The sequence below is a fragment of the Rhinolophus ferrumequinum genome, chromosome 9 (genome assembly GCF_004115265.2).
Source record: "Rhinolophus ferrumequinum isolate MPI-CBG mRhiFer1 chromosome 9, mRhiFer1_v1.p, whole genome shotgun sequence".
In the NCBI taxonomy this organism is placed as follows: domain Eukaryota; kingdom Metazoa; phylum Chordata; class Mammalia; order Chiroptera; family Rhinolophidae; genus Rhinolophus; species Rhinolophus ferrumequinum.
Genome location: NC_046292.1, coordinates 3606155 through 3623917, shown reverse-complemented (window position 1 = coordinate 3623917; position 17763 = coordinate 3606155). Strand labels below are relative to the sequence as shown.

General features: G+C 56.3%; 1 protein-coding gene across 9 annotated transcripts in view; it reads right to left on the bottom strand.

The window, feature by feature from the left end:
• KCNAB2 (potassium voltage-gated channel subfamily A regulatory beta subunit 2) overlaps positions 1-17763 on the bottom strand; it is an 82052-nt gene that overhangs the window by 45786 nt on the left and 18503 nt on the right. For 3 of the 9 annotated variants that reach the window (XM_033113477.1, XM_033113481.1, XM_033113479.1), the window contains exons 2-3: positions 3919-4047; positions 2707-2748 (exon numbers count right to left, since the gene is read on the bottom strand). In XM_033113477.1, coding sequence (XP_032969368.1) covers positions 2707-2748; positions 3919-3995 — 119 coding nt within the window. In that variant the 5' untranslated portion in view covers positions 3996-4047. Of the gene's footprint in view, positions 1-2706; positions 2749-3918; positions 4048-13054; positions 13214-17763 lie in introns of those variants that run through there. The other 6 variants (XM_033113478.1, XM_033113482.1, XM_033113480.1 and 3 more) reach the window with 4 other exon arrangements.

The window sequence follows — 17763 nt, the reverse complement described above, 5'->3', positions numbered from 1 at the left end:
GTTGAGCTGTTTACTCCACGATAAACCTGAAAACAGGTGGTGCCCCCCCGCCACCAGGGGTAGAGAGGAATCACTGCCCCAGGCCCAGAGTAGAAAGCACACACAACGCGAGGCCAGGAGAGGACGCGGAACTGGAGGTGACAGGCAGTGGTTATTATTTGGAAAGGCCTTAGTGACGGAAATGGGATGTTTTCTCTCAAAGGCCCACGCCCGTTATGTCTCATGTCCCCCTTGGCTGGAGGTGGCCCTGGGCCTCACTGTTGGGTGGTGGTCATTCCCACGACATGATTTGAATGAGGCCCAACTCCTCCCCGGGTCACTGCTCCTCTCTGTCAGCACAACGTCCCCCTCAGTGCCTGGTGGTTGACAAGCCCGGGGACATGGTCCTGGCACCCTGGTCCATGGTTCCTGCGCCCTGCACCCTTCACTCCCTCTTCCTGTGGTCCCTGTGGGCCAGCCCTTCTCCATCTCTCCTGGTCTCCACATCCAGCCTCTGTCCTCCGTCTTACTGCCTGTGACGGGGCTTCCTGATCACTGCCCTGCTCAGACTCCAGCGATGGCTCCCCAGTGCCCACTCCGTGCAGCCCGAGCTCCTTAGCTTGGCATTCAGGCCCTCCCTCACCAGACCCCCAGCCCCCTCGATGGCCCTGATGGCCCGTCTGTGTAAATACCACTTCCTGTTCTCAGGCTGTTGTATCTCCTGGAACGTTCCTCCTGATTTCTGTGTTCAATCCTGTCGAGACCTCAAGGTCCAGCTCAAAGCCCCAGTGCTGCCTTGAGCCCAGCCTAGATGAACTGACTCTAGTCAACCCACTGACATATAAGCGAGAAATGAATGCTCCTTGCTGTACAGCACTGAGTTTTGGGGGCTGTTTGTTATGTGGCGTTCTGCGTAACAGCTGATGGATACCGGGTCTTAGCTCCCTTACTGTCTGTCACATCCTGCCTGACGGGGGGCACGCCTGGAAAACCTTTGCTCTGTTATAGGAGAGGCTCCACACTGCTGACTGAACCATCTGAGAGCCATGTCAGCGCCTGGGTGACAAGGATGCCCCGCTGGGAGTGGCACCCTGGATGCTGGACAAAGATCCTACCCCCTTAGAGGTCATCATCAGGGGCCCCACAAGAGACATAAGTGTGAAGCAACCACACTGGAGACCAAAGGCAGGACATCCAGAGCCTGTGGCATTGCACGAGGAGCTGAGAGGCAGAGAGGGACGTGGGAATGCACTTCTCCAACAGAACTCGTCCTCAGGGCAAGAAGGCCTGGTGGAGACCGGATTCTTATCCAGAGGGGCCCTAAAGGGGTGGACAAGACATTGGATCCGTGGCGTTCCAAGGGCCAGTGAGGGTGTGGAACACAGTCTCACTTCCACTCGGTTACACCCCACAACTTCCTCGGCCCCTCTCCCTGGCCATGCCCTCTCAGCTGGCCGGTCTGTGCCTGGACTTTTCTGCCTTTGTCTCACCTCATTCCTTTCCTTCTGGGAGTGAGGTGGGCTCGGGATACGTGAGGACGCAGTTCAAGTGCACGTTTGGTTTCACTGGTCAGATCCTGCTGGGATGAGTGTCACACATTTGCAGTGACATGTTATGTACCACTGCAGTGATGACCATTTTATCCAACGAACGCATTCGCAAGCCCACATTCAGATCTATTTCAGGAAAGACCTTACTGAGCAAAAATTTGAGTAGAATGAAAGACTTGGTCATCTCTCTCTCGCCCTCTGTAAGGAGTGGGACACTGAAATGGTGGCAAAATGAGCCTGAGGACCCAGGCCCACGGTCACGTCGGAGGTGCCGGTAACTGCCCCCGGCCCCATCAGTGGTGAGCGTGCGCAACGCCGGAGAGCGAGACCTGCCAGGCCTGAATGTCAAGATGCACAAGAGACACCAGGTCCCTGCCCCCGAGAGCCACGCCGAGGTCCCCACAGAGTCCCAAGGCGGGCGGAGCTCACCTGCAAGTTCCACACCCTGACAGTTTGCTGATAGGAAGAAAATGTCAAAGTAAACTCCTAGATAGAGTTAGAGACTTTCCGGGAAGCATGTGTCCTCGTGGGGTACCCCCTACCGTACAGGTTAGGAAGAGGCCGCCTAGAGGGAGGAAGGGACAGCCCGAGAGGACGCGGCTGACTGACCTGTCTGTTCCCTGGATACCAAGTCGTCTCACAGGGACACAACCTTTCACCAAGCAGGGGCAGGCATCAGAAAGACGCTAGCACGTCCCCCCCCCCCCCCACCGACCGCATCCAGGTCACATTGGAGCCGCAACCCCCAGGTGAGGCTGGCCTTGGGTGACCCTGACAGCGCTGCAGGTTACACACACATCACTTCAAATCCAAGGAAACGGGGAGAACGGATGGGCCACAGTGTCTTTGACTCTGAGACCCCAAGAGGCACAAACCGCTGCCTGAGGCGGGAGGCTCAAAGGTAGAGCCTGCGAGAGTGAAGCAGGTGTCACAAGTCCCTTTGCTCCAATCAAAGCAAATTCTAGAAGATCAGCACAATGAACCCAACTTCACGGTTTTTCCATCAGGACATTACAGATGCCTCATGGGTGGGTGCCCAGAGAAAACCGGAGCCTGGACTTCGTCGGGGGGCTTTTGCTCCTGAGAAACCAGCAGCACACCCAACCTGGGCACACAGCCCTCCCACCCACTCCCCTGCCTTTCGCTTGTGGATTTAGGGGAATGGAGGGCTCGTTACCTGTAAAACTGGAGCTGTCTTTTGGGACTCCCATACCGAGTACTGCGACAGCAACGGAGGAGAGAGAAAAGAAGGGAGAGAAGAAAGAGAGTCCACAATTGGCATTAACCACAGGGAGGTGCCAGCCAGAACCACCAGCGACACCCCTCAGCCCCAGCCCCACCCCGCTCTGCTCAGGGCTGGCGGGGAGGATGCACGCTGGGTACCAAGTGCTCGGCAGAAGCGCCACCCAGTGGCGCAAGGAGGTAGACGCCCATTCTGTGGGGACAGCAGAATGGGAACTGAAGACAGGAGGGAAACCCTGGGGGACAATCTGTTTGGATTTTAATGAAATATGCTTGAGAACAACAGTTGAAAACCCTCAAACCAAGAAGCGCCTGTCATCCCACTCACTGGCAAATCTTCACGTGACTGTGCGTGTTAGGACCTGGATGAAGTGGGGACACCCCTTTTCCCTGTGGTTTCCATGGATACTCGCTGAGGCTCAGGCCCTGACAATTATCTAGAAAGGTCCAATCGCTCAAGCACTGATGGGCCCCCAGGGTTCCACCTGGGCCCCAGCTGTCGGTGACTGCCAGCTGGGCTCTGTGCTCCGGTCGGGGTGCCAGCAGTTCTCACCCAGTGGCTCCTGCCTGTTTGCCTGGGTCCAACCGGGAGGCAAGCAGAAAGACAGAGCTGGCCTCCTCAAGGAGCAGGTCCAGGGTGCCTGGTGAGCACCTGGCCACCCCGCCCTCCCCGGCATTTGAAGATGGGCAGACACGGTGCCCCACAGGCCTGCAAGGCTTTGAGCCTCACTCAGGCAGTTGGGGGAGCTGAGGGCTAACCTTTCCCCCCTTCTTCTGAAGCCTACTCTCCTCCGGCCACAGGGGGTCCGGAGGAGCCTCAAAGTGTAAGATGAGAGAAACAGAGCCAGGAGGGACTCCCCCCCCCCACTGTTGGGCTTCCGTGGAATTAGACTCCCACCTCTCCTGAATTATTCCACTCCTGAATTATTCCAGGAGAGGTGGGAGTCTAATCCTGGCTCCAACCCACCCAGAAATTCCTGGGTTTTTCTTCCCCATTTTGGTCTTAAAGGCTTCCATCCCTTTCCTCAGAGAAAACGCACCCCCGCTGCATCTCACTGTCCTCTGGGTCCAGGGGAAGAAACACAGTGGCCTCGGGGATCCCTCCCAGAGGGAGGGTGACTGTGGGGGGCCTGGGGCTGGGGGTCACCTGTAGATCATGCCGGGGGAGCCCGTCTGCCGCAGGGAGAGCCGAGCCGGGGAGCCAGTGGTCGATTCTGGATACATGGAGCCGGCCTCACTCGTCCCGACCTGCTCTCTTCTTCACAGAGGGAAGATTCTGGAAGAAAAGCAAGAGGGGAGGTGGTTAAGAAAGACCAGTCAGGTTTGGCCAGGAGGCTCTGTGAGGGTGAAGGCCCGGTTTGCGGGGCATCAGCATGTCCCTCATCGCACAGACAGACCGACCATGGGGGCTCGGATGAGGCTGACGGTCAGGTCCAAGGACTGTGAAGGATTTCCATCTCTCCATCCCCCACCACGCTCCACAGGGGTCCTTCTCCTGCACCCCCACCCCCATGGCTGCTTTTCTGAGGCTGTCAGAGCAACTTTTTGTTGCCCAAACTCTGCAGAAATGGTCCGAGAGGGCGTCTGTGGACTTGGTACTCTGGACTGTCTTCCCCATCCCAGGTGGTGGCGTCACTGTCACCCAGGGCCATCCTTGCTGCCTCACCTTCCCTGACCCCTACTCTAACGATGGTGCCACTGCTGAGCTTTAAGGAAGCAGCTTTTCAGACACCCCGTGACCCCAGCTCCTGGGACCCAACACCCTCTCCCCCTGAGCATACACTAGACCTAGTGACTGGCTTCGAACACCAGAATGTGGCACAGGTGATGGGATGTCACTTCTGTGATTAGGCACTTCCGTGCCTTCTGTCTTGCTAGCAGACTCTCTTAATTGCTGGCTCTTGATGAAGCTTCTTGATGAAGCAAGTTGCCATGTTGGAGAGGCAAGGGACTGACGGTGGCCTCTGGCCAACAGCCACAAGAAGGAATTCTTCACACCACCACGGGAGCTTGGAGGGGATCCCTCCCCAGTGGAACCTTCCAGTAAGAGCCCAGCCCCACCAAAACCTTGATCGCTGCCTTGTGAGGCCAGAGGCACCACCCAGGAAAGCTGTGCCCCAACTTCTGACCCACAGAAGAAACTGAGGTAATAAAAGTTGTTTTAAGTTCGAGGTAATATTTCGGCGGCAACAGATCATGCTCAGTTCCTGATCGCGTCCCCAGCCGGTTCTTCCCACGCTGTTCCCAGCTCAGCAAAAAATTCATCACTATTCATCTTTAGAAACACCCAGAATCCCAAGCTTCTCACGGTGATCCCCATAAGCTCCACTGTGGTCTGGGCCACCACCTTCTCTCTCGCAGGTCCCCTTCCCTCCAGTCACACACACACACACACAGCTGTGTGATGTGTCTCCTGGCTTCCACCTTTACCCTTCACCATCTACTTTACAGGAGCCAGAGTGAACCTTCTAGAACATAAATCAGATGATGTCATTACTTTGCTCGAAACCTTCCGATGGTTTCCCAATCTACCCGGAGTGAAAGCCCAAATCTCAACAGTGGCCTTGTGCCCCACCCCACCTGCCCATGATGCGTGGGACGTCATCCCCTGCCTCCCCCTTGCTCACCCCACTCCCACACACTGGCTCCTTGGGGGTCCCACAAACCCGCAGACACTCCAACCTCAGAGCTTTTTTTTTTTTTTTTTTTTTTTTTTAAAGAAGGGCGCAGCTCACGGTGGCCCATGCGGGGATTGAACCAGCAACTTTGGTGCTACCATCACCATGCTCTAACCAACTGAGCTAACCTGCCACCCGCAACCTCAGGGCTTTTGCACCTGCTTTTTCCACCTGAGCTCTTTGACCACTGAGATCCATCTGAGGGCCCCTGCCCCCAACTTTCCTCTTTATACAAAGGTGGCCTTCTCCTGGAGTCTCTCCCAGACACCTTATCTGAAACTGCAAACCCTTTCTCCCACACACCCCTCTAGTCCCTTCCCTGCAGAATTTTTCTCCCTAGCACTTGTCACCGTCTAATATACCTCATACTTCACTTACTGTCTCATTTGTTATCGTGTTTCCCTCCTAAACACTCAAATACTTGTTGAATGAGGGAGTGAATGAATGACTCTGAGCTTAGCCTGCTGAAGGCTCATCCAGAGAAAGCACAGGGGAAGGGAGGGGTGTGGGGACTCCGCCTCCACCAGGGACAAGGGCAGTCTTCTCTGGAGGGTGCAACGCCCTCTCTGTCCAGGGAGGGTGCTCAGGGCAACTACAGGTGCAGGGACAACTGGTACCACCTGCTGCACTTAGCAAGGCGTCCCTGGGGAGGCCACCTGGCCTACTCCTCCCCCCTACCTAGTTTGGACTCTGAAGGTCAGGCTTCCTCTGAACCAGCAGCCAGCTTCTGGCCCAGAGCCCACCTCTGGGCTCTGCAGCTGTCACCGTCCAATCAGGAGCAACGGCATCCATCCAGTGGCCAATCACGGAGGAGATGACATGCTAGCGGGATGCTGCCAATGTCAGGCATTGGGAGGGAGGCGGGCAGAGGGGTGCACCCGCAGCCTCTCGCAGCTTCCGGAGAGACAGCTGACTTGGGGTCCGAAGCCTGGGTCCCTCCGTCTCCTGCACTTGTACCTGGTCTGTGTGTGACCTTGAGCAAACACCCCAATTTATACTTGGAGAACTGAAGCAGGCAGCACTCAGAAAGCCTGCCCATACCTTCTCCCCGAGCAAAGAGAAGTAAGACATGAAAATGCTGAGCCCAGGAGAAAGCTGTCGAGTAAGTCCCAGCTGTCATCCTTTACAAGGTGAGCTGATGGTGACACCCCAAAGGTCAGGAGGCTCCATCTGTGGGCACTGTCTTTCTTCTCCCCAACTTACTGTTTTGAAAAACTTTCACACATCAGAAAAGTTGTAACAAATCAGAACAGCAACAGACACCCCTATATTCTGCATCCTATTCACCAACGGTCTACATTTTGCCTCAGTTGCATGCATTCTCTCTCCCATCCCGTTCTTTCTCTCCTCTGTCCTTCCCTCCCTCCATCTCCGTCTCTACACACACTCACACTCTTTCACACATTCATACTTACACACACACACATGCATTTTTTCTGGAGCCATTGAAAGTTGCAATCTCAGGGCACCCCCCGTCCACACTGCAGCATGCCTCTTCTGAGAATAAGAGCTCTGTCCTTCATCACGCCAGGGCACACCGAAGGTGCTTATTCAATGTCACCTGATATATAGCCTATATTCACATTTCCCCTATTCCAAACATATATTTTATAGATTTAAAATAACCCAGGGTCCACTCAAGGTTCACAAACGGCATTGGTTATTTCCCCCACTTTCCTCTCATCTAGCTCCCCACCATGTTTTTGTTTTTGTTTTTCAGGACACATTTTGAAAAGCTCAGGCCATTTGTCTTGCACACTGCCCCACATTTCGGACTTGTCTGCTGCCTCACGATTTGATTTGGCTAAGCCTTTTGGGTGAGGCTGTGTCTTCTGTGGGCACCCAGCCAGGAGGCACGTGCATATCCCCGTGGGCAGAGGCAGGCTCCAGTCACTTGCTTGAGGTGGCTTCCGCCTTGACATGGCACGTTTCCTCCTTCAAATCAACCGGTAATTTCGGGGAGGGTTCTTGGCTTTGTGGATGTATCCAGTTCCCCTGCACCCTGTCACTGTGGGTGATTTCTCAGCTTTAGTTTTTCCTGAAAGGCCAGTATGCTGCCAGTTAGAGCTCTGAGAGCAGAGGATGGGAAAGGACAGGAAGTGAGTTAAACTGAAAGGAAACACAAAAACGGATTCCTGGAGGTCTCAGACTGCAGCCCTGGCAAGACCTCACTGTTTAGAGTCTCCACGGACTGACTGGAGAGTTACACGGGGGCCTTCAGTGTAACTCTGGGTCCTGGGATTGGCCATGGGACGCTGGGTGGCAGCCTTCGGGAAAACAGGACCCATGGCATGATTTTAACATGGACAAGCACATGTATACACACATAGGGGAAAGCACCAGAATAAACCAGGTGATCCATGCAGAAAGTCCTGGTTCACCACGTACCAAGGCGAGGCACCCTTGACCAGACACAAGAGCCCTCTCTCTCCTTGAGCCTTAGTTTCCTCATCTGCAAAATGGGGCCTGGCCTAGATGACCCTCAATTTCTCTGTTGGAAATAAAGATAAATGACTATATTACTCTGGGGGAAATATGCCCGGGGTGTCCCACTCACAGCTACTAGTGTGTTCCTCTCCCTCTTCCTCCCTTCTTCCTTCCCTCTCTTCTCTTCCCTCCTTCTTTCCCTCCTTCTCCTTCCTCTCTCTTTCCCTTTCTCTTCCTCCCTCTCTCTCGCCCTCTGACTCTGCTTCCTTCCCCCCTCCCTCCTTCCTTCCCTCTCTTTCCTGCTTTTTTCCTCTCTCTTCCTCTCCCTCTCTCCCTCTCCACCCCCCACCCCACCAGAGGCACTTGCACGAGATGGGAAGAATTCTGTGTATTCAGGACAGTGAAGAAAATGAACATGCGCCGTAAATGAAAAACCACAAAGGTCAGACCTGAGCCTGCGAGTCCAGGATGGAGACACAAAATAAGAGAAGACACCTTCTCATTGGGCCTGGTTGGGGACAGTTCTGGTCACCCAGATGTTCCTGGGTGACTGAGCTGGCATCTGATTTGCATAGGAGGGGATGAGGGCCCCTAGCCCTTACTTCTCCCAGTATCCACATCCTTTGCTGGGTGACTTTATGGCATCTCCCCAACACACACACACACACACACACACACCCCAATGGAGTGCGAGCAGAATGATGACGTGCCAGTCTCAGCCTCGGCCATGGGACACTAGCCTGGAAACTCTGCCATCACCAGGGACAAACGTGTCCCAGACCCCGCTGGTCCAAAGGGCTGCATGTGCCAGAGCGACCCAGCCTAGACCGGGACGTGCAGCCAGCCGACCGAGGAGTGCGTGGTAAGTGAAGTTTACTGTGGTGGCCTGCCTCCAGGACGACTGTCCTGCAGGACGGGAACAGACTTCTAACTTCAGGGCTCCGGGGAGCAGGTTCTGGGCTTCCATCTCCGGGGTCATCCTTATTATGTTAAATCGTGACTCCAGTGGGTGGCGGGGCTACCTCCAGTGACTGGAGAAGGAGATGCGTTCATCTCTCCACAGCAGACGCTGGAGCACAGGAGAACTTGGGTGGCAGGAACCTTCATTTAGCGAGATGTCTTGATCCAAAGTTAGCACTTTGTGCACTGAAGAGGTAACTGTTTCTAAGTGGGAATCTTGCCAGAGCACACTGCACACACACATCTTCTATCTTCTCCTCGGGCTGGGTGGATGACATAATTCCACCCTCTTTGGGTGACCCAAGGAGACCCTTCCGGGTGTCGGGGAGGGCGGTGAGGCCCAGCCCGGGTTCCCACCTGGCCCAGGGTTAGAGTATTGTTGGTATATGACCTTGGGCAAATCTCTCAATCTTCCCTAATGTCGGTTTCGTCATCTGTGAAATGATATCAGGAGTTGGGCGGGCAAGGATCCATGTGCTAACAGGTGGGGGCAAGTGGGGGCTGGGCAGGGCCTGAGGCTGGCCCTGGTGGAGGGAAGTGGCCGTCCAAGGCCTGGCAGGCCTTCTGGGAAAGCTGCTGATCACAGCTCTTCTGGAACCTTTGCACCATGTGCAAAAAGCTTATGAAGCTGTCCCTGCACAGATGTGTCCCCGAGGTGGCCTATTCCCCGGCAGTGGCCTTACCTTCCAAGAGCTCACTCCTTAGGGTCCTCAGACTTGCTACAACATCTGCTGTGCCTTTGCTGCCTCTGTTTGCTTCGCAGAAGGCTGCTCGTCTTTCCCACTTCCCCAGAAACTGGTTTATCTCTTATGGAAGTGACCATCGCACATAGGTATGACTGTGTCACAGGGGACCTGTGCTTCTTAGACCCTCTGTGGCTGCACATCCAAAGTCTGGATCATCCTGGAAGCTCAAAGTTTCCAGGAGGCTTGCCACTCAATAGCTGAGGTCTTAAGAATGATAACCTGGTCTGAGTTATCTGTTGCCACGTGACAAGGGTTAGCAGCTTAAAACAACGAACCTTTCTCATAAGGTTCTGGAGAGTGAAGAATCGGGATTGATTTGGCTTGTGGCTCTGGCTCAGGGTTCCTCCTAAAACTGCAGTCAGGACGTCGGCAGGGGCTGCATCTCATCTGAAGGCTGCACTGGGGCCACGGGCCCGCTTCTTAGTTGTCTCATGCACGTGGCTATTTCTGGCCACCTGGATCTCTCACGTCAAGACAGCTGGCTTTCCCCGGAGCGAGCAATCGAGAGAGAGAAGCTGCGATGTCTTTTATGACTATCGTAAGTATCACAAGTTTTGTTTTATTGGTTGCAAAGATCAACTCTAATACGATGGGGGAGTAAGACCAGGAGATGGGGCCACTGGGGCTATCCTGGAGGTCAGTACTGGATTGTTTCCCCCAGTTACTCCTCCTCACAATGAGCCCTGAGACCACTGGGGTATCAGCCCCCCAGGGCAGGAGCTTGTCTCTTTTGGTCACAGATGGACCCCAGGTCCCAGAGCAGCACCTGCCACAATGCAGATGCTCAGTGATCACTGATGCGGATGGGGGTGGAGGGAAGCAGAGAGCAGAGGCTGGTGCTGCCTGGGTGTGACAGATGACAGTGACCTCTGGGGAAGACTCAGGGCTCAGAGCGAGGCCTCCAGGCCCTGCTTTCTGGGCTGACGTTACTTTGCATGTTGCTTCTCGCAGCCTTGAAATCCCTCCTGCCACAGCCCAGAAGTACTGCTATGACTACCGCCAGGCACAAACCCTCCGCCTTTTATGGGGCCACAGCCTGCAGGAGCCAGAGGGGTGACTGTGCCTCGAAGAGACAGGAAGAGGTATAACTGCTCGAAACCACACAGATCCGCAAGGGTGCTTGCATAACACACCCTTCCTCTCTACCCCAGAAGCCAGGCGCCCCGAGACAGGACCCACTCCTCTCCTATGAGCAGGACTGGGCAAAGAGTGAGCCGCTGACGAAGCCAGTGGCTGAGTGTGAGTGCACGTGGGGTAATCGTTCTGCCTGTGGGTCGTCGGGGGCCCCAGTTGCGGGAAGGGTCAACTACCCAGCTTCCCAAGTGGCACCCTCAGCTCTGGCTCAGATTCAGATGGGACTGAGGTGACGGTGCCACGTCACCAGGGGTGGGGGTCAAGTCAAGACCCTGCTCCTTTGCCACAGAGAGACCTGTCTTTCTTATAAGCTCCTGAGACCCGAGCCAGGGGAGCTGAGCAGCATGGTGACCACCAGCTGATAGTAAAACAGCATGGACGTTACGTGGTCAGAACAGCAGACGATTCTGGACCACGGAGCCCCAGTAAGGATTTCTTAACGAGGTCACAGACTGAAAATTTCAATCTTTTCAAAGCAACATTCAAATGTCCATCCCCTGATTACAAACAAGTTAATCCTGCACAGAGTCCAGGTCTGACTGCTGCAGAGAGAGGCTCTGTTCACATCTATTAATGTCACAATTAAAAAAAGTAAACGGGCAGCCGAATGGCTCAGTTGGTTAGAGCGCGAGCTCTCAACAACAAGGTTGCCGGTTCAATTCCCGTATGGGATGGTGGGCTGTGCCCCCTGCAACTAAAGATTGAAAACGGCGACTGGACTTGGAGATGAGCTGCACCCTTCACAATTAGATTGAAGGACAACGACTTGGAGCTGATGGGCCCTGGAGAAACACACTGTTCCCCAATGTTTCCGAATAAAATAAAATAAGTCACGGCCAAGGAATTCCAACTTTCCCAAAGCGATGCCGAAATGCCCTTACACGGCCCGCCCAGACCACACCCCTTTCTCATGCACCTCCAGTCTGGACGCCTCCAGACAGAAGCAGAAGCCTTGCTGTGGCCCGCCGGCTATGCCCACGCCAGGGTTGTGCACAGTGATGGCGGGGGGGGGGGGTCCGTCCACTGGGGTCAGTGGCCAAAGGCCCCCAGTGTTGGGAACAGCCGCCCTCTCTCCCTGACAGGAAACAGAGACTCAGAACACGGGGTGGGGGCCTCGTCTCCTGGCCGTGGCTCCCCAGCTCCACCCTGATCCCAGCAGCCACATGTGGAAGGGTACCAGGCAGAGCCTTCACCTGGTGCCGGGCAGAGGGGACCTCAGCGCTTTAGTCAGGGCAAGACGTGGGAAACGGAAGCCCACACGTGCTCTGCCATCCCTATAACCATCCCCAGTGCCCAGGGCACAGGACGGTCATGCATTCACTTGGCAAACGTGTCAGAGCTCCCAGCCCCCACCCCACTGCCTCCTCCAGTTGCCCTGGTCTCCCACTGTGACCGCACCCTGCACCGACATCCTGCTGGGGCCACTGGTGAAGAAGAGCCAGGTGGGGGAGGGAGGAGATGTGCAGGAGATGCACCTGGCTTTTCTGGGCAGGGAGGAAGCCTTGAGGCACCAGGGAGCTCCCTGCCCCTCCCCACTGCCTTCTCCCCACCCCCCACGGTGCCCACGGGAGGTCGTGCTGTGGTGCTGGGGCTCCAGGCCTCCTCCCAGGACACAAGTGCAGGGTAGGGAAGGGCTTCCAAGGGTCCTCTAGCTGCCCTGCCCCTTGCTCTACACTCAGCCCTGCAGTGGAGAGGAAGGGTGGGGGGCCCATTCATTTTGTTTTTAAGGCAGGGACCCTCACTTCTTGTCCTGGGAAACTACTTTCCACTTGGGGATGGGAAATCCCAGGCCAGGGGTTCCTGGGGACAGCAGACGGGCAGGGATCTCTCTGGCTGCTTGGCAGCTGGCACCCTCCACCCCCCTCCCGCTCCCCCCACTGTGTGGACAGAGGTGGCCCTGCAGTGCTCTTGATCTCCAGGCACCTCTGTGCCCCAGGGATGAAAGCAAAAGCCAGCAGCTCCAGTGGCAGAACTGTGTCATGGTCAGACACCTCTGCTGGCTGCCAGGCTGCTGCCCTCCCGCCCACCCACTGCCCAGTCACTGGGCCGTGCGGGGCCTGCCATGTCTCCTTGCAGAGAGGATACCTGCAGTTGCTCTGCCAACAGGCAGCCATAGGCGGTCACAGGCGGCCATGCAGGCTCTGCCTGGGTCCAGCAGGCGTCCAGCTCCCACCTGGCTACAGCCAGTCCTCCGGGGGTGAGCAGCCTAGGGGGCTGCCGGCCTATAAACCCTGGATGTTAGGGGAGCACTCAAGCCCTGCTCAGGGAGCTGGGGTGTCGTCATCCCCTCAAGCAAGAACCATCTTGGGAAACAGGGTCCCTGAAACACCCCTCGTACCTGCTCCTGGATCAGAACAGCCAGCGACAAGACCATTTTGGTAGAAGGCTAACAGCCGAGGGACCACAGGGTTGACGAGGAAGATGGGGGGCAGCAAGTGCCACAGAGTGGAGGGCGCTCAGTAAGCCATGGCCCCCGGGGAGCTGGGGTGTGGCCTCCAGTCCCAGGAGCCCGGAAGAGGGCCCCAGGCACCAGCCTCCTGGTGGTGCAGCAGCCTGGGGGGGGGGGGGGACATCCTCCGAGAGGGAGGGAAGCAGGGACCGCAGCGACCAGCTAGTCCTAGTGACGTTAGAGTTCCTGATTACTGAGCTGGCTTCACGCCAGGGCTGTCCCCACCGCCCTGGGAGTGGTGCTGCTGCTCCCCCGTCTAGGACACTGAGGGTCAGAGGTCGGGCTAGGATTCCAACCCAGGACTTGCTGACTCCAAAGCTGTGCTGAGCTGGGCACAGCTAAGATGCCCCCCAACTGGACAGTGAGTCCAGACAGGGCTCTGCCTCACCCAAGGCCCATTCCCAGGCCCTGCACTGTGCTAAGACACAGCAGGTGCAAGTGGCCAGCATGGGGGTGGGGTGGCTGGGCAGGTGGGGAGCCCCCTTAGTGGGGAGGTTTCCTTCTTCCTCTGTAGCTTCTCCCTGTTCTGCCCTTCCTTCCTTCCTGGGGGCGGGGGGTCTCCTGGGGGAGTCTGAGGCAAAGGGATGACAACGGAACATTCCATCTGCCCCCATCTGTGCTGGGGGCTCTGAAGCCTCTGCGGGAAGTCAGCCAGCTTGGTTCCTGTGCATCAATCACTGATGGGGGACGGGGGGACAAAGAGGAAGAGAAGGGAAAAGTGAATAGTTGGGGTGCTCAGTACCTATTTGTAACCGATTGAAGAAAGCAGAGGCATCGAGAGGTGCACAGGAGGGAGAAAAAAGAAGGGAGAGGAGGTAAGAAGAGCAATTGGGAAAATGGAAAAAAAGAGAGACCATGGGGGGGGCAGTGGGGGGGCCCCCACAGCTGAGCCCCTCCTGGGCCTTGCCCCCAGCCCTCTCCACCTTTAACCCTTGCAGGCAAGGGCACTTTTACAGATGAGACAATCAAGGCCCACGGATACTCAATACTCCCCACAGACACACAGCCCATCAGTGGCAGAGCTGGGACAGAACGGGTGGGTCAGGCTCCAGACTGGGGTTCTTACCCCCACCCCTACGGCGACCCCCCACCCCTGCCCTGCAAGTTCCCTCAGCCTGGCTCACGACAGGTACCTGCCTCCACCCGCCAGCAGGAGACGTCGCCGTGACCCTGTGTGTCCTCGCATCACAGATCCCCCGGCAGCAGGTAACAGTCAAGCATCTCAGACCAAGACCTACAACCTTGCCGGCTGCCTGCGGCATCAGCCACGGGGAGCCCACCCTCAACCTGCAGCTTCAGTCCTGGCCCCTGAACGTAAATTGTGTTTCTTCAGGTGTCCGCTAACTCTTTCCAAAACACCTGGGCCAGGAGGGCAGGTGGTTGTTAAATGCTGGCTGGCAAAGTTAGAAACGCCTCACGCGGTGAACACGCAGCTCCCCTTCTACCTCAATACATCTGGACCAGAGATTTCAGCCAGACCAGCAAACATGGCAGAGAGCTGGTGACCGGCCCAGTGGCCACCCACGAGCCTTATCTTCCAGCCGGTGTGGGCTGGGACACAGTCTCTCAGCAGAGTCCTGGTGGGTGGGGGCGTCCAGGAAAGTTTTGCTTCCCCGATGGAGAGGGACAGACTTCTGGCACATACTTCCTCACGGAGGAGGCTGCCGACCCAACTTTGCCTCCATTTCAGCAGAAGTGATGCTGGGGCGCATCTCAGGCCAGAGCAGAGGATGGAAGGAGGCAGCACGAGGCCCGTGTGCGGTGGCCTGCTGCAAGCAACAGTCTCGTCGTGCTGTCCCCCACCCAGCTTAGCCACAGAACACGAGCGTGTACCAGCAAGGGTGGGAACCACCAAAAATCTCCTGCTAAGTGCGGACCTCACAGCGCTTCCAGATATTCCTACAACTTAAGCAGCAGGTAATGAATGAATCTGCCTCGATGCAAGTCTGGTTCTTTTGGGCCAGGACCCGGGGTGGCGGTGGGGGGCATGTCCCCGAGTGTAGCACAAGAACTGAGTTCACGCGTCCTAGACTCTGCAGAGTGAGAAGCAGAGAGCCAGTGTGGGTCCAGACGCTGGCTCCCTTTGCAAGATCCCCGTGCTGGGGGCCTGCACATCTCCACCTGGGGGGACGCTGAGCAGGTCATTCCCCTGGGGACAACTGAAATCACGAAAAAGGTTCTCTTATGTTGATGTGAAATCCCTTGTAATTTCTCTCTGGCGGGCCCACTTCCACTCTCCGGAGACAAGTAAACCAATCTCTCTGTCGCACGGCCTTCGTTTGAGCATCTGACGCTCACCCCACAGACCGTGAACACCGGTGCTTCTTCTGAAGCTTCCACACAAGGTTTCCAACTTAAGCGACAATTTGGACAAAGTCATGCAACACGCTCCACATGGCTGTCACACGGAACTCTTATGCAACCTTAAAGGTGGCCAGGTGACTGTGCCCAGGGGGACACTAAGGCCGAGGTCAGCCGGCTGGCAAGTGGCAGGGCAAGGATTTGATGCCTGAGGGTCTGACTCCGCGTCTGGTGCTTCAGTAGCCATCCTCAGTATGGCCTCTTTCTGGAACAACACCCAGGTCACCCCCTTCCCAGGTGCTTCGGTTTCGTCTGGAGGTGGCCAGACCGAGAGCAGTATCTCCTGTCGTGGTCAGCAATGAGTGACTCCAGGCGGCCTCTCTCCTCACTCTGGGACAGGGCTGGCCAAACTGCCATGGCTCTCAGGCCCGGTCCAGCGTGTCCCTGTTTGCAGGGCCCTGAGCTAAGAATGGTTTTCATGTTGAGTGGGAGAAATAGAAAGGAAGATTTCATGGCACGTGAAAACTATATAGAATTCACATGTCAGTGTCCACACGTAAAGCCTCACTGGCACAGACCAACACTCACTTGTCTCGGTCAGCTCAGGTTGCCATAACAAAATGCCACAGACAGAGGGCTTGAAGAGCAGACATTTGCGTCTCCCAGTTTCTGGAGGCTGGATGTCCAAGATCAAGGTGCCGGCAGACTGGGTCTCTATGACAGCCGGCTTCCTGGCTTGCAGACGGCCACCATCTTGCCGTGTCCTCACATGGTGGACAGTGAGCTCTGGTTTCTTCCTCTTCTTATAAAAAGGCACCGATCCCATCACGGGCCCCACCCTCATGACCTCATCCAACCCTAATCACCTCCCAAAGGCCCCACCTCCTAACACCATCCCATGGGGAATTAGGGTTTCAGTATATGAATTGTGGGGGACACAAGCATTCAGTCCACACCACTTACTGCTTTCGGGTGACTGGCAGAGCTGAGGAGCTGTGACATAAAAGACTGCTTTGCCCGCAAGCCTGACCACACATGTACCCTCTGCAGGGGGAGCTTGCCACGCCCTGCCCTAGGACAAGGCGTGACTCCCTCTGTCACCTCATTCCTGGAGCGAGAGGGCCTCAGACACCCAACTGCTTCACACGCACCTCCCCGCCCCCACTGCCCACGCTTGTTTCCTGGGCCCATCGTGGACCCTAGCTCTCTCCGTGTGGTGCTTCAGCTAAGTGTCACCCCACGCAGCGCCCAGCGCCGGGCTCCCAGATACACCCTGTCTGTCTCTGGGGTTTTGTTTGTCCTCCGTTCGGGCAGACCTCAGGCGGTTTTAACGACTTTGAAGCTAACCCCAGGATTCTGAGCTCACATGTCGTGAGCTCACAGCCTGCTCTCGGGGACGGGCCACGCTAACCCGCCTGAATAACTGCCACCAGAAGGCAGACTGGCCTCGGCCGCTGCCTGGTCTGTGGCATTTTGCCCACCCCCATTCGAAACTTCACTATGGGGGCGGGAGGCAAACGCCGGTGCCTGGAGGAACCCGTGCAATCGTCCGGTGCGATTTATTGTTGATGCAGGCCCAGCATTGCCACCGCCACCCCTACGGCCCCCACCCTAGTCACATCATGTGTGTGAGAGGTCTCCCAGAGCCTTCATACGAAGGCAAGACTTCCAGGTTGAAAAGCTCCCTGCATTTTTTTTCTGGGAGACACCTCCATGGTGACATGTTATACAAATTTTCCAAGCATTCAAGAGAAGCTAAAACACCTGATTGAATTCAGGACTTGGCTCCATGGTTTATGGAAGGTTCCCTTCCCCTGAAGGCCTGTGGCACCAGAGGGGGTGGAACGTGTTGCCACAACCCTGAAGTTTTGAAATGGCTCCACTCTGACTCATGGAAGCTGGGGGTGTGGGTGTGAGAGCTTACACGTCACAGGGAAAGGGACCCTCAAGAGGGAGGACCCTTCCATCCCTACCCAGCCCTGCTCTGTGGGGGTCCCGTCTGCTCCTCCCCCTCAGCTGAGTGGGGAGCAGGGTAGGGAGGGTTGCTCATACAGGGAGTCAGTGGGGGCCCCTTTCGTTCTGACAGCTGCAGTTGTACACAGGTGGCAGGTGGGCGCCAGTGCATGCGTCTCCCTTTCGGGGCGGCTAATCACGTGACTCAAATGTCCCCGCTGAAAAGATGTCCTTACATAAGAGAAACCTAATTATTGCAGACTCTTTTCCTTTTAAAACAATCTCTCTAAGGCCCCAAATCAACACGAGCCCATGAACCACCACCCAACAAAAAATCCCCATCG